We start from the raw sequence: 26,550 nt of genomic DNA, 5'->3' as shown, positions 1-26,550 counted from the left end.
ACAATCCAGATGTTTCTGGATCCATACAGAGTTTCACCAGCATAACTCTTTATGAACCTAAGCAACTCTCAGTCAGAGCAACAGGGTCAGGCTACAGAGCAGTTTAAAAGCTGCCCACCACCCTCAGTTCCTATAGCTAATAAATATAAAACTAATATAAATATAATACAACATAATATAAAACTAATTAAACAAAGAGAATTCACAATGTCATCAGTTACAGGGCATGCAGGCACATAAAAAACTCATTGTTTGTTTTTTCTTCTTACCTAGCTAAGTGAAGCACAGACTTTTCCACATTGTACCCAGAATATGCACTGCATTCATAGAAAATTAAATTGTAATCCTACAATCAAAGAGAAAGGTCGTTTCAATTACTTTTGCACAATGTCTCACTCCAGCTGTAAAAAGAAAAATGCAGATACACTGAAGTATGAAAATAAAGAAGGAGAAATAGATCGTCCTAGGATTTTAATTTTAGAGCTAATAGTGAAGAGTAATAAAGGAAGTCAAAGTGTGCCTCAAAAATAACAACTTTATGCTTCTCTTAGAAGATATTGTTCTATTTGTGTGGAGTGGCTTTTGATGTAAGAGCTCAAATGAAAAAAGATCTTGTAAGGTACAAGTCTCCAGAACTCCTTGATGCCTGATGATCAGGCAATTCCCACATCACTGAGTGCTGGACAAAGCAGGTGAAAAGAATTCCAGTTACTCTTCTTTCATCTTTTTGTACTTGTGAAGTTTCTCTGCACCTTCTTTTGCAGTCAGCCTGCATCTTTCAGTTTTGTACTCCCCTGGAAGCTTTATAATTAGGAACAGTGGGTAAATGATCAAGTCTTAGGAGAGATTCTCAGCACTTCAGCTGAAGTCTTACAAAGGCAAATGCAAGAGATCATCTGCACAAGAGCCTGACCTGGCGGTTCTTATGGCAGAGAATTTTGAAAGGGAATGACAGATTATCCTCCATAATAGACATCTGTCTACTTTCACAACCTACCCCAGTGAAGGTCATCTACATTGCCTCTGTGGTATTACTACATGTCCTTTTACCAATCCAGATTTCAAATTTCTATTCACTTTCCACTTTTCTCTGTGCCTTATTGCTATTTATAGCAGTAGCTTAAAATTCAAGTAACTAAGTCAGTACCTTAGAAAATTATAATCACATCTACATATTTTCATTTGTTTGTTACTAACTGTGGTTACTGCACTTATGCTTATTTAGCCACTCTTCAGCAGACACTTATAATTCAGTTTTCAAAGCTTTCCATTAAGATGATCAGGTATTTCAGTTTTGGTTTGATTTTTTTTCTATATATCATACTTCCAGAATTGCACAATTTTTGGAAATTTATGTCATCTTCATGAAATTTCAGAGACAAAAAGTGGGGAAAATAATTTCATAAATACAGTAGTTTATTTTATCAGCTCTAAAAAAAGTGCTTCAGAGTTATCCAATGTCAGTTTTGAATATGCGGTTAACAGCTATATTGTTTGTTCTAATGAAAAATAGGATTGAACAACATGCAGTAATTTCTTGAAGACCAGATAAGCATAGAAAAGCAGAAAAGTAAGAAATCAGGTGATGTTAGTGTTGAATAGATATTTTATCCTTTTTTAAATTTTTTTTAATATATATAACATTTACAATCATGCAACCCTATGATTCTCTTGCTTTTCTTAGAAAAGTTTTAAGATAAAATTTGACCAGGTTAAATTTCTTGCTAGCTATGCAAATAGAAGCCTGAAATAAAAATTACACTCTATTTTTCTACCCAGCTGATCAGAACTTTAATAGAAAACCTACTGTGGTCAGTTCATAGGTATTTTATATCAGTCATGCTGAGAGTGATACTACTCCAACATCTTCCTCACATATAAGTGTCACTAAAGGACAGCTCTCACTGACAACTTCATTTATGCTGGCATGAATCTGAATGGATTTTTCAACAAATTGCTTGGATGGAAAAATGACAATTTGAACTCAACTGATAATGAGTGCTTAATTCTCTCAGTATAGCAAAAAGTTTCTTGTCTGAAAGGGGAGATGGTCTGGAAATACAAGATGCCATTTCCTTGACTCAAAGAGGAAACTTTAATTGATAGAATACACAAGGAGCACAGACTAGGACACATATAATTATTAAGCTAGGAAATGCCCTCCATCTCCGTCCAAGAATTAGCTATTGAACCTTGGAGACCACTGGCAATTACTTCTTTTTTAAAACTTACCTTAAAGTCAGCAGGCATCTAAAGAATAGGGAGGAAAATTAATTATTACCAGAGAGAGCTGGGCAATTTTCTGTCCTGTAAAGTAGCATCACTCTGAGAATAGCTCTCTCATTAGAAGTATTTGTGTAAGAATGGCACTGACAGGTTTACAAAGGGGACACCGTATGAATACACAGAAACAGTCCTCATTCCATGAAGCACTTATACTCTGCAAAGCCAAGGCAGACAAGGCATCTTTTTTTATAGCTGAGGAACAGCAATAGAGAAGGATTTACTGACACATTTAAGATCAGTCAGAAAGTATGTGCAGGGCCAAAATAAAATCATGTGGATATAAGCATGCCTGAGCAGCACCTTTATCATAAGGCATTTCATTTAAATAATTAACAGTGCTTACACTTATCAAACAGAACATTGGCTGTTCCTGGATGCTCACAATATGATCTGAATACTCTCTCTTATTGTGCTTATATGAACTCTTGATCACTGGATCAAGCTAAGCTAAAGAGAAATTTGTTATATGGAGTTTTTCTTCCAGATCCTCTGCTAAAAAAAGTCAAATGGACTTCCACAATCCCTGTGCTCATTCCATTCTCCCTTTCACAGGGTATAACAAACATACTGGAACTACCAGTCTTCTAAAATGACAACTCCCTTCAGGCTGCCATTATTCCTTTTAAAAATTAATTGTGCTACCTGCCTTGCAGAGAAGTTATGTGACAAGTGCATTATAATGGAAGCCCTTGGGTTTCTGACCAAAGGTGGAGTACAGCACAGTGCTTTTAGGATGTGGGACTGAAACAAAGCAAGGGTTCACACAGCTGAGCTGAAATGCCCCCTGAAAGTAGATGTTCCTTTCTGACTGAAACCAATCCCCATTCTGTGAGACACTGAAACAGACCCTAAAACTTTTGGACTTCAGGGCCACCGGGCTAAACTGATTCTTTGTCTGAACAAGAAGAGTTTATTTTCACCAAATATGGCTATACAAATTAATATCAGCTCAGCATCTCACCCTGTGTATTTGGGATCATTTGTGAGTAATTCACGGGATTATTCACAAAACCAGTAACTCAGCTGCATACACCAACAGAGACAGTGGTATGTGGCTTCATAGAAATTACACAGTCATTTAGCAAGAATTAATATTTGATTAAAATCCATGGTTATTATTAGCTCAGCAAGCAAATTATTATAATTTAATTATATCTATGATGTTTTTCAACTAATCCATTGCCATTAATCATTCCTTCTCTTAACTACCTCAGGCAGCACATTCAAACATTCAAATGAGTCATTCAGACTCATTCATTTGATTATAACCATCTTATTTGACAACTTTTTGTTTTACTTATGCAAAACATTTTATTTTCTTGTATGACATGTTAGAATTAATAGCCTGGTGGGCTGTGAGCTCTATACACTAGAATGATTCATCTTTGTTTTACTAGTACAGTTTTTTTAGAGCAAGATGACATGCAAGACACCTACTCTCTGTCCATTTAGCATCTATGTGTCACTTGTTTTTTCACAGAAAGATTCGGTGTTACACTGTGGAGTCCCTTCTAGCTTCCAAGGTCTTAAAGTTATCTGTATTTCCATGGACACAAGAAAAGAAAGCTGATTTCCTAAAGGAAGAACCTTTGGGAGATAAAGTTCAAGGTTGATAGTTCTCTCTGACAAAAACCAAATAATGGACACAAACCTGAATAGGGAGGTATTCTTCCAAAAGGCTATGTGAATAACTGAAATAAGATGAGATCTGGCCCTAATTCTTTCAGTTACAGAGAGGTGCCTAGCAGCAACCTTTCCTGGAAGAATAATTCAGCTGCACTTCAAATTTTGAAAATACTCTTTTTATTACTGGCAGTAAATCTATCTTCAAAGGTGAAACATGTAAGTATGTGAAGTCCAGCAGACTGTTTAATTTAGGTATATTCCTACCAATTCAGTGAATATTTCAGCAATATTTTGATGACTTATTTCTAAATAAATGAATATTCTGCAGGCGTTCATGTTTAAACTATAATCACTGTATAAAGAGATTCGAAGGAAAAATTGATGGGCATGGTACACAAGAATATAAACAAGTATGTGGTATTTGCAGCCCCTTGAATGCTTAAATTATGCCCATGGATCACCAGTGCTCTGGTAGATGCAGACTGCTAACTCTACTTATTTTATCTCCTTGATGGAAAGTTACTAAAAGTAAACATGTTTTCTACTCCTACCACAGGAGTAACAGATGGTCTTCTGAGGTTTTACAGGACGTAGGAGGGAGAAAAGGTCCCCAAATTATCTCTATGTTAAGAATTCTTTCACAGAGAAAAGGGAGGAAAAAAAGAGAGAGAAAAGAAGCAGCAAGGAAAAAATAGAGAAAAAAAGAGAACAAAGAGAGAGAGAGGAGACACAATGCGAGTGAATTCTTAAATACTTTTCTTCTCCACTCACTTTTTGGTTTGATTCAGGGATTTTTTTTATTTGATTGGTTTGGTTTTAGGGTGTTCTCTTCATCTAGGCAGTGTTGTAAGTACTATAATTATCAGCACTTACATCATCGAAAGCTGAATTGAAGAGAGTGATGGGGTTCCTAATCCTTAAAGATACCTGTCTGACTAACACTACTCTGTGTTTCTATGAATTTAAGCACATTTGAAACTCCATTTTAAAACCTTCACCTTCAAACCTTGTAAGGAATTCCCTAAATACAGTACCTTTGCAAGATGGTCTCCCATTCCCATCGGGACCTCGCGCTCCTTTTCGTTATCAGTTTTGTTACCCAACAAAAGAACAGGCACATTCTCCCCAGTTGCCTCCTGTAGAATAAATAGGAAATACCAACTGAAGTGTCAAATTCAAAAGAGGGCAGATGAAGAGGATAACTGCTAAAAAATGTCACACCATAACAAGACATTTAAGACTTCACACAAACCAGGTATGTGCCACTTTGCTTACAAACATGTCGAGAGTTGAAGTTGGATAAAAGACATGAAAAAGACATAATGCTAAGATTACACTGACTAGGGATTTTTTTAAATAACAGTGCATAAGCTCATTAGACTTTATATTAAAATGGGAGAGAGAAAACCACCATGCTACACAGGCTCAGATATTATGTGTTTACAGCCACTGCTTTTCTAATTACATGGCCAGGAAAAATAATGGCAAGACCTGGGTACCATTATGCCAAATGAATTACATGAAATAGTGAAGAAATACACAGAATAGGTTCCCAAAAATACATAGAATAGACAGAAATCAAAATCCATTCTGAAAAGGGTTATAATTATCACAGTGAGTGCTTTCATTAGGTGGGCTGAATGCTACAGCAGTAAATGGATTTGGCAGTATGTCCAACTTAGCAAACAAAATTAGAAGAGCGAACTATTACAGCTTGGGAAAAAGTTTTGACCACAATATTCCATTTTTCTGAATCAAAATCAGCAGTGCTCCTCTAGCTTTTACCATACTGAATTAAAACATGCCACTGATTTATTAAGATCATATAATTAGCAAGGCCCTGTTCTTCCCAAATGCGTGCTGATAGTATTCCAGTAAGGCTACTCATATCTGGAATAGCTATGACTGTTTGGAGGCATTTAAATGACTGAGTCCTAATCTGAGCTTCCAAAGCCACCTCTTGGTTATTCTAGAAAACAGTGTGTTATACTAGAGCACATGCTCAATAAAATCAGACTAAATGATCTTTGCATATTGATTTCGCCTTTACTTTTTCAGTGCGCAAACAGGAAGTCACACTTCATTCTTGCTACAAGTCAGCCCTTTGTGGCAGCTGCCAGTTTTATTTTTACTCTTTGTTCTGGCCACAAGCAAATTCTGTTGCTTATTCGCTTAATGTGTTTTAATTTTTAGTTAACTGATGTCACTCAGTGGCATGGACTACAATTTTCTTTTCAAGTGGTTGAAAGGATGATCCCCAGGAAACTGAACTGTCTTTCATGAGGCAGTCTCACAGGGCTAATATAGATTACATAGTTCTAAGTTTATGGCTTATGTCCACAATATAGTCTATTTTCCATGAGCTACACACTTATCAAAGAACTAGTGATCATCAGTGATCACCAGATCTCGATCACTGATCCAAAACACCTCTCAGTGCTAGCAGAGATCCAGTTGGGGTCATCAGTGTAGCTCCCTTCATGAAAAATCAGAGCACTTCATGCTGGGATTTTCCCACCACTCAAAGTCCTTAAAACCCTGGAACTATGATATTTTTTTCATAGAAATAGAGATGAAAAACAACTTCACTGGCAACAGTGCAGACCATACACACAAGAAAAACGTAATTGTGACAGCACAAGAAACAAGGTGCTCTCTGTTTTACCCTGTTAACAGCCCTTGTTCAGAAGAAGGTAGAGAATGACACCAGGGTTTAGATTTAAAGTTATGTCAAGTTACCTCAATGCTTATCAGCCACTGCTTGACAGCTGTAAATGTGTCTTTTGCTGTTATGTCATACATCACAATGACACCATCAGCTTTTCTGAAAAACTGCTTGGTAATGCTTCGGTACCTACAAGTAAAAATCTGGTTACAGCTCTCTTCAACAGAAGCAATCTGACAAGGTAAAATTTATAGTAATTCCTCCATGCAAAGGCAAATAAATTATTTGGAAAAAAATTAAAATAAAAGGACTTTTTGAAAGAAAGTTTTTGGAAAAGCTCCCCCTGCCTTCTTTAACTGATTGTGGGTTAGGTTGGATAATTAGCTGCATATCTCACTTACTCTCACCACTTTAATTTTAAGCTTGGAGCAGAAATTTCCCCTCTCTAAGTGCTCTTCTAAAGCTAGCCAGATTTTTGGAGACCTTCTTCCCAAGCTTCATGTAGATTGTCATTATCATCCTTGCTTTTAGTAACACAAAATTACACAATAGGTGAGGAGATGGGGACAAAAACCTTACAAAAACCTGGAGTTCTACTATAATGGTATTGCCTTAGTAAAAAAATAAACACCTTTTTTTATCTATTAAGGTATTTTCTGCTATAGAAATAATTCTAGGTGCATTTTAGAATCAGTCTTCCTCCTAAAGAAATAGTGCAGTACAAAACTTTTCATAGCTTAATTAAGAATCTTTTTTACAGACTGGCAGTGGACATAGCAGCAAATCAGCACATTAGTGCTGCAAGGGAATGAGCTAAACTGTGAATCCACTGGCTCTGTTAGGAATGCTCCTATATTTGTTCCTCTGCCAAGAAGCAAGATTGGGTCCACACTTAATATATCATCAAACAGATGATTCAAAGAAGAGAGACCTTAAAATGCATATGGGTTTTGACAGGCATGGAGTTAAATTTCATCATACAGTCTTTATTTCAAACAAGGAGTGTTGCCACTTTCACCCCTCCAATTCCCTCCTCCATCCCAGCAGATGAGGGAGTGAGGGAGCAGCTACACAGCTGGGCTGACTACCAGGGCTGAACCATAAGAGAACCTTCCTCACCGTTCCTGGCCGGCTGTGTCCCAGAGCTGCAGCGCTACCTGGGAGTGATCTACTGTGACAGTTCTCACATTGTAATCCACACCTGCAACACAAACACAAGGTAAGCTGTCTCTTTACAAGCTGTTTGATCTTCAACAACTGGATCCAGCAACAACTCCAGAAAAGTAAAAAGATAGACACTGCATTAAAAATTATGTCCAGAGTCTCCAACTATCAGAGGACAAGTGCTTTTATTTGCTTGAAGTTCTCCAGCTATAAAATACCGAATGGAAGTAGAGTAGTTCAGTTTTGTAAAATATGCAAGATAAGTCACTTTTCAAATCACAGAACATGAGTCAATGGTCCATTTGAAAGTCCACAGCAGTCTAAGCCACTTAGCCTGGAATTCACTGTATTACATCAGTTGTGTGAAATGTGTTAGTTTAGTCTGAGCTAACCACATGAGAGCTTTCTTCAGTTAGTGAAAAAACACAATGCATGGCACAGGGAACAGTGGAACCTAAGATAAATTCTGAAGATAGGTGGACTAAACATGTGGAGAACCTCTTTCCCTATTTATTACATAGAAGATGAGCTCACTTCACTTAGGTTAGTAGAGATAAAACTTCATTTATTTAAACTTTTAAATTAATTATCTCCCTATTCTTCTAACCTGTGAAGATGTAACTATTTTCTGGATGTTTATAACAATAATTAGTCATAAACATATATCAGTCACTACCTCCTCCTAATGACAACCTGCATATTTTTTTTTTGTATCACATTGAACTGTATCATAAAATCACTGAATATCATTGAAAAGCATTCAATAATACAGGTTAGAAGGGATCTCAGTAGGTCAGAAACAATATCTCTGGGGCCATTTTCCACAAAAATGGGATTTTTACACGTGGCATTAATGGAGAAGCATCTATGCCTGCATTCCTTCACTAGGCAATTAAAAAACCTGTATGGAGGATGTATATACTGCCTGTACCTCAAGGGAAGAAATTTGAACTATTCTGTAGAAATTCATTGAGAACACTCCTCTCCATATCGTTTACTTGACTTTTCCATTGTCTGTACCTTGCCAGCCATAGCCCACACCTGTGAAACCCATTGATGTGAACACTAAATCAAAGCTATGACAAATGCTTTCTTGCCATTTCCTTTGCAAGAACCCTGGATGACCAGCCAAAAGAGGAAAAAGTTCTGAATTATTTTCAGTGTTTTTCCTCTGGAAAATTGCACACACAGTGTAAGAGCTCAAAGTGTAGAGAAGTGTATCAGCCAATTACAGGGCAGTATGGACAGGACACAGCCATTAGGTCTATAGGATATATGAACAGACAGCTGCAGACAGGTGTCTAAGCTCCCCTTCCAGTTAATGAAGACACAGTCAGTGAAAAACTAGGACATTACTAAACTAATCTTGAAGTAGGTAAGTTTTATTTCATATATACTGTAGAATAAGTGAGGTCTCAATGCAGGCTAAGCATAAGGAATCTGGTAATTTATCCCAGCTGCACTGCAATAACCTATACTTGAGTTTTTGTACCTTGATTTTGTGTCTGACTTTTGAAAGCTTGGTCTACACCTTCAGGCAAGGTAAGAATAATGTAGGCTTTGAAAACTTTGGCTTTGGAAACACAGGTCTGACATACTTTTTTCATTATTAGTATAATGCTAAATCTTCAAATAGGTGATTCAGATACTCTACTATCCCTCTAAAACAAAATCAGATTGCTTAGAGGTATAGCAATGAGATATGAAAGTGGAATTGTTAGTACAGAACAGTCCAGAGGACAGGATATCTGTTTCAGAACTGTGAGATCTACAAGGAAATTCTAACTTCACAGAAATCACCAGAAATTTTTTGATTTATCTCAGTGCTGGCCAGGATTTCAGTACAGAACCTACTCTGAAACATCTCCATCAATTATGTGCTTTCCAATTTAGGAGAACTCACTTTGCATGTCCTACTTTTACAACATCTGTATGTTTCTGTTTTATAATACAGGGCCTGACCTCAGTAGAAAATGTTAAGTACTGTCAGAACAAAAATAATAATAGTTATATTGTTAAACTTACCTACAGTAGCAGCTGTGCCTGGAAAAAAACGATCTTCACAAAATCTTCTTAAAAATGAAGTCTTTCCAACACTCGAATTGCCCACAAAAATTATCTTGAATAAGCGCTCAGGGACAGAGTTTATTCTCTCCTCCTTCAAGTAAGAGCAAAAATTAGCTTCCAACTGTTCTATAAATCCTGTTGCCTCTCCAGTTTAAGGCTGATATGGGGAAAAGAATAGATTTTATCCTATCATATTCTTCATTACTCATGAAGCAATATTCTGTTTCTTAAAATAACTCAGCATTTCAGATGTTTGCCATGCATCATTCCAGATCATCTGAAGTGCAGTGATTTGCACTGAGCTCTGGAAGCATTCTGAATATGAACCTTTACATTAAACTGACAAAATAAAACAGTTTATGTTCATGGCCACAAATCAAAATTTATAAAACTTCACACACTCTGCTCAGTAGCTTCATCCTATATCAGTGACACAGAGGAAGCAGCACATCTTCATCTAGATAACAGAAGCAAAATCATCATTTTTAATGGCTTATGCCACCAGATTCTTCTCTCTGCTACTACCATAGAGCCAAGAACCTCCATCCAATTACTGCATTTCTACATCTCTTTAACATTACAGGCAAAAACATGGAGGAAAGAGAGAGAGAATTAGACCAGTTAATCAGGCTGTAAACATTCGGCTATGTTTCTGTCATTTCACTTTTTAAGCAGAAGGAACCACAATTTGTTCTGCTTATCCAGGTCCTGTTTACTGCAGGATAAGCTAAGTGGATCCTGGAGAGAATATTTATATCCTCTATCAAGTAGGTCATCATTCTTTTGTATGCAGATCAGGAGTTGCTTAGGGAAGCACTCTGTAGCACCAGCTGGTTTGCAGGGGGTGCCCTTGCTGGTCTCTTCTATTTTGTGTAAAGATGAAGGAACAGGGAGGTAGAAAGTTTATTTTCAATGCTGCAGGAGGGGAGCAAGATCACGGATGGCCCTAACATTAGTTTGCCAAAGTGTGGGTTTTGAGGAGGGAGAGGAGAGAAAGGACGGAAGAACCCTCTGCCAGTGTGCAGGATCCATGAGACTGCTTCCTTCATGAAGATGTCGGAACTGAATTCACTGCCTGACAGTCCTATGAATGAGACATCAAAGTCTACACCTGGACATGTTTTCTACAAATACATAGAAGTCTTAGAGAAAGAATCAGAAATAGACTTTCTCTTGATGGGGGAAAAAAACACAGAAAACAAAGGCTTGAGCTGCTGTCTTCCTTTGGGTGAAAAAAAAATTCATTCACTACTGCAAATTTTGGGGACAAAAAATACATACCTCTTTCATGAGCTGGGCCTATAGCCCACCACAATTATAGAGGACTTTCTTATTTTCCTTTTCTATTAAAATTCTAAACCCCACTGCAACTGTAGACTACTAGCAGCACGCATGCATTTACACAAAGCACATTCTCAGTCCCACTGAAAAACATTCCCAGCTTATTAGTCTGTGTGCTCTGGGAAATAAAACAAGCTAACATACAATCATCAGCTTGGCAGTATTATCACAGTGATTCTGAGAACCATAGCTAAATATATGGAATACATGACATGAAATGCTTTGTCCCTGGTGGCCACACACACTCCAGTAGCACTAAGACTCAAAGAACCTGACGGCCTTCAGCTCAACTCCCAGCACAATAAGAAGCCATTTTTCACTGAGATGTATCAAGTCCAGTCATGAAAATAATCTTAATAATAAAACTTGGTTATTAATCTGCATGTGAACACTATGCCAGGGGATAAGCTACTCCATAGTCTGCTTCAATATAGTGCTGATGGGAAAATGGAATAGCAGTAGAATGAAAATTTATTTTAGTTTACAGTGCAGTCTGAAAAAGTTTTCTCTAGGTGTGTCTTTTGAATAGTCTTTATATAAACAGTAGCCAGGTAAAGTAACACACCTAGTTTTTGTACCATTTAACAGTATTGTGGGAGATTATAAACATAGTGGTTAATACTCCATGTCGAAAGACCAGAGGGGAGAGGAAGTGAATCTCATGCAGAAGTTTTGGACAGAAAATCTTGCTTAAATTCCCATTAGGGTTCCTTCAGGTGCTTTCGCAGTGACATTTCTGGTAATGTTAACCGCAGTTTCATCTTCACAACCACTCAGAAAAATGCCCTACCTGATTGTCAGCTCCCAGATAAAACAGCAGCTGCTTGGCCTCATGCACTGCTGCCAGCATTGGTTCTACTCACCTGTAAGATGCAGTAGATCATACAAGACTAGCAGCTGAACTACTATGAATATATGGTTATTAGGAAGGCTTAATGCCAGCAGCTAGGAGCCCGAGTTCCATGCAGTAAGCAATAAGATCATGGAATGCATACATTCCATGTCACACAAAAGCCAATACAGACTAGTTATAATGAGAAACAAGATCTAGGTCCTACCCAGATGAGAGGATGAGCTTTCAAGAGGCATGACCGCTGGAATAGGGCCGGCAACACAGGCTTGTCCTAGCTAGATAGGATGAGCTACCTGGCTTTTGTCATCTTAAAGTCCAGTGATACAAAATAAGTCACACAGCAAGCAAAAAGCATGTGCTGAATTAAATAATTTCAAAATATGAAGCTCTTTTCTGTACCCTTAATGTTTTATTAAAAGTACCACTTAGAAATTATTATGTAACCATGGCATAATTCTATCATAATTTTTAAGATATGCTTGCTTCTTCTAAAAGAACCATATAATTATGACCAAGCAAACCAATTTTTCCTATACTTTAATCTTTTTAATATGTGCTTCAAGAATCTAAAAATGAGTAATCCTTAACAATGATTCTAAAATTAGAAAACAAGCACAGCTAGCTCTGAAGCAATGGCAATGCAAAAAAGAACTTCAGACTCCAAAGAAATGTACCTTCCAGCATACTGCATTAAGGATTATTACTGAATGTTGAATTCATTGCTAACATGCATATGCCAGCTATAGCTGAAAAAATATAGGATTTCAATTTTCTAAATAAAAGTATTTTCAAAAATAATTAAAAAGCAATGATATTCCTCTCATTATTTCTCAGATATTGTAACAGCTACCAAAGCTGACTCAAAGATATCAGAATGTGAGAAATATCACCTTGTGGCCAAAAAAAAAAAAATAACCCAAAACCAAACAACCAATTTTTTAAAAAAAATACTTGCTTCTTTTTTAAGATAATTTCTACTTTCCACTGATCTTGCACCATCTATTACAAGGTTTAACTTCACTTTTCCTAAGCAGTCCTTCAAATGTAAATCTATGCACACATTGTCTGCAGTCACCACTCCTTTAGGCTGTTTCCCTTCTTTGCACCTTCAGCATTTTTTGAAAATGTTCAACATTTTCATCCCCCACTTCATGCAATGGCTTAATTTGTAATACTTCAACTTAAAGACAGAAAACTAAATAATTTTAGATACTAGGAATAACACATTAACTTTTGACACCACTTCATGGCATCCAAGGTCCTTGAGAATAGAATAGAAGAGAACAGAAGAGTTCCAGTTGGATGGGACCTACAGTGACCTCGTCCAACTGCCTGATCACTTCAGGGCTGACCAAAAGTTAAAGCATGTTATAAAGGGCATTATCAAAAAGTCTCTTATACACTGACAGACTTGTGGCATGGACCACCTCCCTAGGAAGCCCATTCCTGTGTCTGACCACCCTCTCACTAAAGAAATGCTTCCTAATGTCAAGTCTGCACCTCCTCTGAGGCAGCTTTGAACTATTCCCACACATCCTATCACTGGATCTCCGGGAGAAGGGATCAGCACCTCCCTGTTCCCCTCCCCTCCTCAGGAAGCTGCAGAGAATAAGGGAGTTGTCCCTCAGCCTGTTTTTCCAAACTGAGTAAACTCAGAGCCCTCAGCCACTCCTCAGAGGACACACTTTCCAGCCCTCCCACCAACTTTGTGGCCCTCCTCTGGATGCATCCAAGGACATTCACATTCTCCTTAAATCATAGGGCCGAGAACTTCAGACTCTGCTCAAGGTGAGGTCTCCTTTGTCCTCTTACATTGGACAGTGTTTCCTTCCCTACAGGCTGCTCTCTAGAAGATGATGATGAGTGTTCCACTGCTTGCTCTCTGGCTTTGTTATTCATTTCTGCCTCAAAAGTATTTTCGTCTTCTCCAGTCCATCTGCTCAGCTGCTTATCAACCAGCCTGTCAAGAAGATGGGGTAGGTGATCTTCTTCAATTGATATTATTCTTTGGAGATGTGATGTTTTAGGCATCCCTCCAGTGACTCCAGCATTAGGCTCTTCAGAGAGAACTCCATTCAGTCCAGCAGAATTCTTTCTCTTTGAGTTACTGAAAATATCATCTTCTTCAAATGAATGGCTAGACAAGGAAAAAAGAAAGTACATCATAAAAGTATAATTTTATTTTATTCTGAATTTAATCTGAATAACTGAATTTAATCTCTCATGTTTTTGACTAATCACAGCAGGCAGAGGAGAGTCATTCTAGTGTCTGCTGAAAAGTCAGCTCATCACACCATGTGTATATATATTGATAATTATAAGCATCATGGAAAGCTAATAACTTACAGGAGAAACCTGAACCAGAATGGAAAACATTAGATTAACATCAATTCTAACCTCATAGAAGAGCTAAAGAAAACTTCCCTACTGTGATTTTCTCCTTTACCACCTTCCACTCCCATTCAGAAAGAATAAAAGAGCCCCCCAAGCTAGATCCTTTCTGTGTGCAATCTAATTCTCTCTTTAGTGGATAGGAGGGACAAGGGTTTGCTTAATATGGATAAAAAAAGTCCAAGTGGAGATTCAATATTGTACCACATCAACATGGGGTCATGGGCAAGTTTTTGTGTCTCCCAGCATACACCCATCCACAGTAGGGAAATCTCTTGCCTTTGCAGACAGCACTTTTGTTTTAAGTTAAAATTTGGCTCTTCGTTTTCAAATTTCTTAATGAGCACAGTAATCTTATCATGACAGATAAGTGTGAAAAACTTCGAAAAGTTCAAAAGCATCAGAATGGAAGTATTCCATATCTTTCTATAAGCCTCATCATACTCAAACACATGAAAAAAAGTTCCTACCTGTTAGGCAGCATCTTGCCTTCTATGTATTTCCCAATGATAGACCCTGATCTTTGCTTCCAGCTGGCTTTTGGAACAGCTGTTTTGCATTTCTGCAGAAATACAGAATACTTCTTACCAATTTACTTCTGATGTTCATTATGGTTAACTACCCCCATTCTGAATACTTAAATAATGCAATGCAAATGAAAGAAAAAAATGTAGAAGAAAATACTAGAGGTGTAAGTGCTTCAGAATTCCAACTGATAAACAATCGGAACAGGGAACTCCAGATCCTGCAAAAATGCATCTGCTTTGTAAATAAAACAGCACAATGTCATGGAAAAAAAAAAGCAAATGGATATTTTTTTACACAAGCAGCTTCTCATAGGACTAAGAAGACAAGTAAATAGAAACTAAGCAGCCTCAGTCTCCTTGCACCAGGGTGCTTCTAGAACATCTTACGAGTCTGTTATTTGCTGCTGCTTAAAAAAGTTAATAGGATCTGCTCTTACCCCAGTCCAAAGAGGTATTCAGGTACTGATCCAGGTACTCAGTTTTTTACTGTTGTATAAATGTTTCAGGATATTACCCACTCTTGACTGAATAAATTAACACAATTTAATTATTCAATTTTTAGGTTATTTCATCCTTTCATGATTGCATCCATAGTTTCTTCTAAAATACATTTATCACTCTTCAGATAGTTCCCACTTTATAATTCTGAACACATAGCTCTTTAAATTGTTCAGCAAATTAAAAAAAAATCTTATTTACAAGTGAGAAAAAAAGACAATACAAATTAAGAATAGGACAAGATTTAAGTGGCACAAAAGTCCATCTCCTGCACAGCCTTCTGTTCCCCTTCTTTTGAAGCTGTTCTCATATGTGTCTTCTCAACACTGGGTTTGAAAATAAGAGTTGGTTACCTGCAAAAATATGTCACGTTCATCCTTGAGATGTTTGTTCCTCTCTCTGCAAAGACAACACAAACAAAAGAAGCACTGAAGCCAAATATTTAGAACTGCTGACTTTTCTACTCTACACTAACAGACAGGCTGGACAGTTGGCAGTGCAAACCTTTCATCATCCTTTATTTATAATCTCACCTCAGCCAGTTCCTTGTCTGAGCTATTGATTCTCCAGCAGGGCTATGCTGATTAAAGCCAGATGAGATCTGGATCTCTTTATGTATTTTATCTGAACAAATGCCTTAACACACAGAAATCAGTTGTGGTCAATACGCCTTCACATACTGTAAGTTTGCTTTTCACAGTAAACATGACCTCTTAGTGTGGAGAGGGTGCAATGAACACCATCTCTTGTTCATCTGGTGACAGCTGGGAAGGCCAACTATGCCCCTCTGAGGCCTGCAGTTGTGGCTGCCATGGAAAAGTCACTCTAGGAAAACATCCGTCTTCCATCCTTTGTGCAGAAACAATGAAAGTGTCAAGAAACAGACACTCCAGGCAATCAGCAAGCTCTGATCAGATCTGACAGCACACCTGCTTTGTACATCATCTATTGTCTCCATCTGTTGCTGGCCTGGCCGCAGGAGAGACTGAGCAGCCAGGGTGAATGGAAACAACCTCTGTTGCCAGACGTTTCTATCTATGTCCCCAAAACTTGCAGCAGGCAAGATCACAGAGTGGCCTAGGGAAAACACACGCTGCAAAATAAGAGCTTTTCCTCAAGCCTCAAGTAAAATTTTTAGGTAACTTTAAAATGAGGCCTCCCAAAGGAAATGCAGCCAATGAAGGCCTAGGGGCAGGTGCAACCTGCAGCCCACACTGATTGACCACTGAGCAAACAAAACCCAACACTGCTGCACTTTAAAAGGAGGGCTACAGTTGTCAGAACACAGCTCCAAACTTTGAAGTCTATCAATAAAGGAATGATAGCTAAGTACATTTTGGTATCATTTTACAAATATTTTGGGGAAAAGATCTTCATTTTGGCTCAGCTCCCAGCCCTTGAGAAGCAACAGAGCCTTTCAGCAAGCTCCTGTAGCCAGGCTTCTGCCTCAGAATCAGCTTAGTTCAATGCTGTTCTGTTCCACATCTGACTTTTGGAAAGGAGATTATCCTACAATACTGAGTTGCCAAAATGAAGCATATCTTTCAGGTGTGCTGCCCTCTACACTATGCAAGAACTGAACATACAGAAGTCTTTTGTAACAATTTTTACTATTTTTGTGTTGCTATCCTGTGGCAGCTGACCTTGACTGGCTGCCAGATATACACCCAGCCACTCTCTCACTCTCCTTCCTCAACACAAGGGAAGATAAGTGGGAAATGGGAAAGCCTGTGGGCCAAAATATAGACAAGAAGGTTACTTACCAGCTACCCATTACAGACGAAACAGACTCATTGTAGGATGATGAGAAATAGAGACAAAACTAAAATCACCTTCTCCAAAATTCCCCCTCCTCTCAGGCTCAACTTCATTCCTATACCCTCAGCTCTTCTACCTCCTTACCAATCCTGAGTGGCACAAGGGAATGGGGAATAGTGGGGTTGGTGGTCAGTCCATAGCAGCTTCTCTCTGCAGCTCCTCCCTCCTCACACTGTTTTCTTGCTCCAGTGTGAGTTCCCTCACACAGGTTACAGTCCTTCACAAAATCCAGCACAGATTATTTCCATGGGGAATAGTCTCTCAGGAATGGACTGCTCCAGTGTAGGTCCCCCATGGGCCACAATATCAACCAGAAAACCTGCCCCTCCGTGGGCTCCTCTCCATGGACCAAGTTCCTGCCAGGAGCTGGCTCTTGTGTGGACTCTGCACAGGCTACAAGGGACTCTGCTCCAGCAGTGCCTGGAGCACCTTCTACCACTCCTTCACTTACATTGGTGTCTGAAGGGCTTTCTCATACACTTTTTTTCTCTTTTCTCTCTTCTTTCCCAGCTGCTGTCCTGTTTTCCACCCTTTCTTACTGAGGCTTTCCCTGAGGCACACTGGGGCTGTGAGCTGTGTCCAAGGTTAAAGGCCAACACCAGCTTCTCTCTGGCACAGCGGCTGCCCCTGTGGCACCCCACTGTCAACACCTCAACACCTACACTCATTACATGTCCCAACATAATTTCATCCTTTAATGGACCTCTTTAGAATTATATAAGAAGTTTTCGAATGGAAGATCTACTTTACCTTAAAAAATCCAGCTGCTTCAAAAGTCCTGACTTCTCTCTCTGTAAGGCTTCTGTCACCCGGTACACCTCACTGCAAAAGAGAAAAAAATTGTAAAATTGTTCTAACCACGGTAAGAACACTGCTAAAATGCTTCCCTTAAGGGTATCTACATTTGCGACCTCAGCTTCTTCAAACCTTTAGATTCTATTCTGCATGAATAGTTAATATTTTAATAAAGTTTATTCAGTATAAGGCCCACAGTAGCACAGCAGTACAAGTCAGTAGAGGAAGGAGTAGAGGTTCTTTTTTCAAAAAATATTGCTTTTTAATTTCTTTATCCAGAGAGCTTAATATATGTTGATAATGGCACTTGGAACATTCAGAAACGATACACTTCTGAAATACTTCTCACTCATGGCCACTAAAACACAGGTGACATTTTATCCAAAATTAGAGCTTATCCTGCTGCAGCAACCATATGTCAGGCTCACACGTCTACAATGCCTACAATTTTTTCCAATTCCTGACACTTATGCAGCCATTTTAACACCATTTACTTTGATTTAACACGATTTGGTGTCTGGCCTTAAATGTTTTTTTTTGCCTTTCAGTGAAACCCAAGTTCTTCCTGTGCACTGTCTGGGCATAACACCTGCTTCAACAGCTCAGGTCTTACCAGACTGATACAGATGTTTAAAGCAACACTGCAGGTGCAGTTGAGTAGGGCTGAGCTCTAATTCCATAAACCACTATTGAATCCAAAGTGCTTTGTAAGTGCAGTAGTATTATTCAGCAGTCTGACCACTGGGCAGATTTCCTTTGTAGCTTTTAAATCAGATCATTCCATAGTCTTTGCTCTGGATCTGAAAAGAGAGGCCTCAAAGAGGAAACAAACCACCTTGAGGAAGAGTATTTCTACTGTCTACTTCCAAAACACATCAAACATGCAAACATAAAAATTGTAGATCATGGTGGCCATTCTTTAACACTAACTTATCAACAAAGTTCATGATTTATACCTCAAGAGAAATTAAAGAAGTAATAACCAAGTAGAGCTTGGTTAGTAGGCATGAAGCTTAAGAGAAAAAGAATGTGCCATTTGAACTAATGTTCTGCTCAATCCTGAAATATGCCAGACAGCAACAGCTCTGAATTATATAATCCATTGCTGCAATGGCTAGGTCCATCTGTCATTCATGTGCTCTCCACTGGCAATGAGAGGCTTCTACAGATCCCTGAGCATTTTATTTAAAATGGACTTCAGTGAACATCTCTGCCAATTACAGCTTTAGGGTAGTGATTCTTCTGCTTTGTGCAGAAGACTGGAGCAAGACAGGTAGCTTGATCTGTCACAGGTAATTTTTATCTCTCAGAATATGAACCATAAATATTTCTCCTTTTTTTTTTTTTTTGGTAATTCAGAGTCAGAATGTGAAATCTTCAACATTTGAACTGGAAACTCCAAAATTATGGTTCTGAATTGCCATAAGGCCTTGTGGGAATTGGGATAAGCTAAGTTTCATCTTGGGGCCTTACCAGGCTTACTTTTGATAAAGGAAAAAAGAAGATCCTAGGTATCTCACAGTCAGAGTGCATTCTGAGGAGCAAGTTTCAGATAGACTCATCTTCAAGGAGGATGAAGTATCATGTGCCTCAACTGTAAGGCATTTCCATAAGGAATTCCACTGGTATTTCAAAACTAAGACACTACACGGATTTTTAATTCCAAATACTTTAACCAATGGCAGTGGAGAGAATATTGAACACATAGCAAAATACTCCATAGAAGCCAGATATGCCACAGAAAACATGCTGAATTGCATGGGGGAAAGCAGCTAGAACTGCACTCAGCCTTGCAGGTGGTTTCTGCTTATGACAGAAGTTTAAATCACAGCACTGGGTACCCTGAGGATTGCCACACCAATCAGGTGGACTAGAACTGCTGCAGCTGTACACTTACATTTCCTTCTCCTCGTGGAGCCTTGATGCCTCCTCCTGAAGCACCTGTAGCTGTTGTTGAGCCAGGCTTAGTTCATGGGATGTTCTCTCCAGGTCTCTCAGCAGCTCCTGGTTAGTCAGCTTCAGTTTGGTGTTCTCTACTTTGGTTTCTTCTTTGCCACTGAGGAGCTGTGTACACTGATGCTCTAACTGGGGTGAAAGAAAAGAGAACAGAAAGCATTACAACTGACTGAGGCATCTTGGTTTTAAGGCTTTCAATTTGGGTCTTAGAGGTTAGCTGAGCAGGGAGCTATTTCTACCAAAGCCAAAAAATAAATAAAACACCATGATGCTCTTGCACTGCTCTTTGTACAGACATAATTATATTACACAAAAACAAAGCCATTCTATTCTATGACTGAATTTTATCCAGTTCAAAAACACACCAGTACAAACCATAAAAAAAAGGTGCTACGGAGCAGACTAGCAGCATTAAACTGATATTCACAGCTGCTATTTTAGACCATTTTCCACAAGGACCAGGCCTACAGCGAGTGATTCAGAATTCTACCTAAAAACTGTTAGATTTAAGTCTGATAGCTGATAAACTTTCCTACCCCAAGCAATATGAACAAGCAGTGACCTTTTTGCCACCTCAGACAGATCTGCCAAGAAGTGTGAATTAGAGCCTTTTAATTCAGTTTTATATTCCCTCTCCAATGCACATCAAAGGAAAAATATAACTTCCCTCTAAAACAAGTAACAAGGATGATAGTGGTTTCTGGTACATAAAGAAGTTCTGCCTGCTTCTCCCTGGATAACTGAGCAAATTTAAACAGAGCAAAACTTCGTATTAGGGAAGGCATTGCTGACCTTAGGACATAAAAGTTTTATTTGTTTTTGGTTGGTTTTTTTTCTGTATTCATTTTAAGGGATGTAAAATGTAATGGGAGCATTACAATGATACCATTTCAATCTTTCGGATCTGAGACATAACAATATTAAAATTTCCATTTTGCCCATCCCAACAAGCAGAGCTCACCCAACCAAAATCTGTCCTCACCCAGCTCTTCCAGTCAGTTCCTACCCTACAGCACTGCTGTTGTTGTAGTCTTGAACGAGGCCCAGATTAAAAACAAAAGCAGAAAATACTTTCTAGCCTGGACTGTGAGAAGTCAGGAACAAGTGTAGAGTGGGAGCACTTAGCAGTAGCAGCAGCAGCAGCTTAATGTATTTGCTGAATTGTAGCCTCAGCAGGCTCACATTTCACATGGAACAGTGGCTGGGCATCAGATTACTGCTGAGCAAGAATGGTTTACATGGATAGATTACGTCAGTTCTGAATATTGCCTCCGCTCCTCAACAGAATGAAGTTATCCATTCTAAGTAAAAGACCAGCTGCTTCAGGTATTTAAGACAAGACTCATCCAGAGGACTGGCTTTGGGAGAAGCAGAGAGTGACCACACAAAGATAAACTTTTAAAAATCTTAGGAGCAACAAACTGCAGAGAGAAACCCCACTTTGAGAACAGTATGACCATCTGAAATCTTACACAGAGACTGTTCTGGAAATGTAACTGCAATGGTAGCCAACATCAGCTCCCAGAATCATCTATACTAATGCTAGAAATACTTGTTATAAATCCTGGTGCTCACTCTTGTCAGAAAAATGATAATATAACATCTTAAACCCAGAACACAACAAGAGGAGAAAGGATTGTTTCACATCAATACAAGGGTCCCTTCTTCCACTGTACCCATACAATCCTTTGAGAAATGCCAAACACTACCTTTAAAACATTCATCTAAGCAAGTCCCAATACAGAGAAATAACTCATTAGGTGAATGCTCAGCTGATAATAGAATGACATAGATCCTATAGCTTCTAGCTGCCTATTGGAGTGGCAAATTTGCTCCTATGTTCATCTGGTAGATGGAAACTGATGGGGAAAAGACTCATGGCCCATAAACATGTCTAAGAGAATTTGAGTAGCAGAGAGAATTAATCAATTTCCACAGGTCAAGCACAGGCATGGTAGTTGATGGTGCATATTCTCTTTTTTTGACAAAGATGAGAGGAAAACCAAGTTTAAGTTGAATAAAGAACTGGGATTATCCAATGCAAATGAGCTGTTGCTGAAGACGTTTATTAGTGTCCCTGAAAGACACACATTGAGCACTCCCCATGCAATCCCTTGTTATTAGTTCAGTATCCTTTCTGTAGCTTCTACATTTTTTTTCTCCCTATTTATTTCAGTAGCATGTGAAAGATGAAACATTTATACAGTGCCATAAGGCAGTTATAAGCACTTGAGTCCTACTCATCCATGTTTTCATGCATCTCATTCCCATTCCAGGATCATGCTCTTCAGTGGCTGTCATCAGCACAGAGCCTAGCATTTTATGTGAGAAGTCCAGTAACTCCCCTGCATTTCACCTGGTCCACACCTACTTTTTTCCCCTCACATAGGAGCCTGCACCCTAGAGGTTATACTGGATATCCTCTGTCCCCAGTGCCTCCTCCTGAGATGTTCCAGTTTACGTCCCTTGAGGAACAATGCTAGCCAGAGAACCTTCATAAGGGAGACTCCCTCTGGCTATGTCAAAGGAAACAATGCTGAGCTCTTCTGGTTTGAAAGCTCTCTTTTACATGTTTGTTAATGATTTCCAACACAGAAATAATTACATTGTATTCTAAATTTAAACATTAAAAAAAAAATATTTATTAACAAAGTTTGGAAAAAGGCATTTGTGTTGCTCCCAAGAGGTTCTCTCATACAACCAAGCATAGAAGTCCTAATTAAATCAAGCTACCTTTACTGTCTGCAAGAAGAGATTTAATTATCAAAGAATATTTCCATGCCAGAGGAGAAGGAAAAAGTGAAAGAGATCTCTGGTTAAGGCAAACATTAGACACCACACATGGATATCTCAGTGAATGAAAAGCAATAACAGAAAATGAGTGGGGGACATAGTATTACAGAAACAGATCTGACTAAAGACAAGACTTGCTTTCAGAGAAGATCATTAGAAATCAGAAAAATATATGTAGAGAACAGTGCTTCTAACTACACTGAGTAAAGCACTCAAATAAATAGTCTAGGTTGGTATATCAGAAAAAAATAACCATTGAATACTGCATATCAGATTAACAATGGGCCAGTCAGCTGGTTGAATAACAAAAGTTTCAGTTGTCATCAATCATCTGAATGAAATTATGTCACTCATTTCATCATTAGAAATTGTGAATTCTATACATCCAACACTGTTTCCTTTCCATAAAACCAAAATGGGATAGTTTAATCTTTATGGTATTTGATGATCTTGTCTTTCAAAAGCACCCTTGTTGTGATTCATATAAATTCATAATGGAGAGGGGAAATGAAAAATAATAGAAATTTTAAAAAAACAAACGAAAAAACCTAATCAAACAAGAAAAAAAAACCCAAAAAAACAAAAACAAACAGAACAATAACAAAAAACACCACAGTAATACTATTAATAATTAGCAATGTAGTGAATAGAAATGGAAAACATAAAATCGGATTAAAAAATAATGCTAATAAAAATAGCACAGACATTGTTTTATGTTCTCCAAGATAGGCAATAGCTGACAATGGCAATGTAGGCAACAATCATAAGATAAGACTTCCTGGTATTGTTGCCTATATTGATTGATTATACCAGGCTTAAAATTGAGTGAAAGCCTTTGAATAGCTTCTGTGGGTATTACCAAATTTAGAAAACACACACTTGAAAAAAACACAAGAAGAGTTTTTACAGAATTACTGGTTGACAACCAAGTTTTAAACAGAGCTTTAAAGCAAAAACAAAGGAAAATATTAAATATAATCCTTACAAAATTAGAATAAGGAATTTCTTATACTTTTGCATTTAGTTTCAGACTAAAAACGCCTGATCTGTGTGCCTCAACAGATATCTTCAAAGTATAGATTATTCCACTATAGTGCTGCAATGTGGTAAAGAGCCTGCATAAAGCCACATATATTCTTATTCACAGTGTTACTGGACAAGGGTAATTAACATCAGACAGTTGATTTTGACTATGGAATAGACTTTTAGCTCAGTCCTATATCCTTATCAGCTAAACTTCACAGAATCACAGAGTACCAGGTTGGAAGGGCAACTCAAGGTTCATCTGTTCCAACCTTTTTTTTTTTTTTTGGCAAAAACACAGTTTAGCAAGATGACCCAGATAAATCTTTAGTGCCCAGTGTTAGAGAATCCACCACTTCCTCAGGAAGCTTACTGCAATGGCTAACGGTTCTCGTTGTGAAAAACTTTCTTCTTTTTGTCCACATATTCATATTTTACAGAGGGAATTGCATTTACAGCATTACATTTCAGTCCTTTAAATCCCAGTGCTACCTCCTTTTCCTATTGCTAGTCTTTCCTGCAATGACCTTGGAGCCACTTTACCGCAAGTTCTCTGCTGCCTCAAGCAGGCCATGCATTTTAGAAGTAAAACACATCAGGTTTTAATATGGGAACTTGACAAGCTGTTACCAATGCAAGGGAAACATGCACTGCTATAAAACTGTTATCACAGAGATATATCAGGAGCAAGTTGTTCAGGAGGGAGCATTTCAAGTTCATAATGCTGAATCAGTCCAAAACAAGTAAATGAGTAGCTGGTACAGGCTTTGAGCAGAGGTGTGCACTAGAGGAGCCAAATCATTGTTCTCTGCTCTTAAGCTGTCTGTGTGTTAAACCAGCTCCTAGATCACTGAAGGCAGTGGAATTATGCTACATTTTCATAAAAATTAACCTAGTACCTGGGAAGAATATCCAAAGCATTAATTTATTTTCCATTTTACCACATAAAAGGAAATTACTTCAGAAATAGAGGTTAACATTTTTTCTAAGCACATGACACAAAAACAACAGAGGGTCACAACTTGGCAGAACCACATCACACCAACTTGCAGCTTTGGGACCTAAAATAGTACCTAAAGAAAATCCTATCAGCAAATAAGAGCTATCTATTTTTTAACTCTGAAGGATATCAGTTAGTACCCTTTTCTGTTTTTGAACCAACTGTTCCAGTTCTTGTTCTTTTGACAGCAGCTTGCACTCCAGCTCTTGACTGTGGGACTGAAACCTCTCTGTGTCCTGCAAAATTTCAAGAAGAAATGGATTAATAGACCAGCACAATTGCATTACAGGAGGAGAAATAACAAGTTAAGGATGAAGCTTTCCACAGTGGATATAACAAGACACACGTAGTACTCAGGTTAGGGATGGCATCACTTGTGAATCTCTAAACTGCTGTAGTCCAGCAGTTTCCACAACTGTCATTGTTACAGAATGTGCTGATTGCACACGAGTAGGTATCAAGTCTAGAAAGTGGAGGCAGACATCTCAGGCAGGAGGCTGAGGAGATTATCCAGTTTAAATCAATGAGCCAGAACGTATCTTCTTATTTCCAGCTGAAGCAACTCAGGTTGATGTGAAAGAAACAACAACTGTCACGCTTCAAATCCGTAACTAACAACAACTTTTCACAGATGTTCCATTGGTATAAACAAGCAACTGGGGCTTCAAGCTCTGCCTTTCACTTAGCAATTATATTAACCTGTCCACTACCTAAGTATCCTGTAGTCACTGGGAACTTCCAGTCCCATTTGGGATTACTCCTTCTGACACTCCTCAACTGAGAAAAATTGTCAGCCCTCTCCTGAGTAAAATCAGGTTCCAGTAGTTTGTTATCAGCTGAGAATCTGTCCTGTTTCTCCAAAACCAGGCTCCTACTCTCTAAGGTCTCCAGGAAAATGCCTCTAAACAAAAATTAAAACTCCCTCAAGACAGCAGTGGTTCTTACAAGTGTTTTCCCTTAAGCAGTACATGTAATGGGTTAGTCAAATGCATGATAACTGGGTCTTTCTGGGGAAGAATATGTATACAAGTGAAAAAAAGACTTACTGCCCCTGTTTTGTGTAACATTCAGTCAGCAGGGTATTAAGTATTGTAAATAGCTACATTTTGTACTTATTTGCATCTTACCAATTTCTTTAAATGTATTCTTCAAGAGCTGCTCTTCATTCAAGCCACAATAATTTCCCTTTTATATGGCATCAATGCATCTCTCCAGGCTGTAAAGTCTTTGTAAGGCTTTGCATTAGAGAAAGAATTTAACAGTCAGATCTCCCCAGATCTCAAATTAGTCATGCAAAGAAACAATACTTCATGAGTGTCTGGCAGCCCTTAGTGTGACTGCTGACTAAACTGTAAATAGCTTGAGTGGGAAGCTTTCATGAAAAGCCTGAAAGAAATGGCTTAACCTCAAATATACAACTAATTAGGAGATCCAACAATCACTGCTTATGGAAAAGTATTTTTTGTTTGGGGGTTTTCAGTAACACTTCAGTTGTGGACTATTAAGAGCACATAAACTATTTTTTCCACAAAACTGCTGCCAGGCAAAGTTGCAAATACTTTTTATCCTTCAGCCGATATACAAACTTTATTTAAAGGTTTTATCTCATCCACCACTAAAAACTGCTCTCAGCTTGGAATGGAAAAAAACTTGAAAATTTGAGTCAGGATCACTACCCTGTAAGGCAAGTGAAAAGAATGATTCCTTAGACAGCTGAAAAAGGCACCTTTTTTTTCCTCCTTTTTCT

General features: G+C 38.3%; 1 protein-coding gene across 2 annotated transcripts in view; it reads right to left on the bottom strand.

Moving 5' to 3' along the window:
* Window positions 1-26,550, bottom strand: part of CRACR2A (calcium release activated channel regulator 2A) — a 53,158-nt gene that overhangs the window by 1,656 nt on the left and 24,952 nt on the right. For both annotated transcript variants that reach the window (XR_009280741.1, XM_058865061.1), the window contains exons 7-17: window positions 24,944-25,039; window positions 19,929-20,116; window positions 17,987-18,058; window positions 15,772-15,817; window positions 14,864-14,955; window positions 13,815-14,139; window positions 9,767-9,899; window positions 7,697-7,778; window positions 6,652-6,766; window positions 4,947-5,048; window positions 270-346 (exon numbers count right to left, since the gene is read on the bottom strand). Coding sequence is in view for 1 of the 2 variants with exons in the window: in XM_058865061.1 (XP_058721044.1) it covers window positions 270-346; window positions 4,947-5,048; window positions 6,652-6,766; window positions 7,697-7,778; window positions 9,767-9,899; window positions 13,815-14,139; window positions 14,864-14,955; window positions 15,772-15,817; window positions 17,987-18,058; window positions 19,929-20,116; window positions 24,944-25,039 (1,328 nt within the window). In the remaining variant the exon portion in view is untranslated. The remainder of the gene's footprint in view (window positions 1-269; window positions 347-4,946; window positions 5,049-6,651; window positions 6,767-7,696; window positions 7,779-9,766; window positions 9,900-13,814; window positions 14,140-14,863; window positions 14,956-15,771; window positions 15,818-17,986; window positions 18,059-19,928; window positions 20,117-24,943; window positions 25,040-26,550) is intronic.

The sequence above is a fragment of the Poecile atricapillus genome, chromosome 1 (assembly GCF_030490865.1).
Source record: "Poecile atricapillus isolate bPoeAtr1 chromosome 1, bPoeAtr1.hap1, whole genome shotgun sequence".
Taxonomy (NCBI): domain Eukaryota; kingdom Metazoa; phylum Chordata; class Aves; order Passeriformes; family Paridae; genus Poecile; species Poecile atricapillus.
Note: the sequence above shows the minus strand (reverse complement) of the source record. Positions and strands in the feature narration are given on the sequence as shown.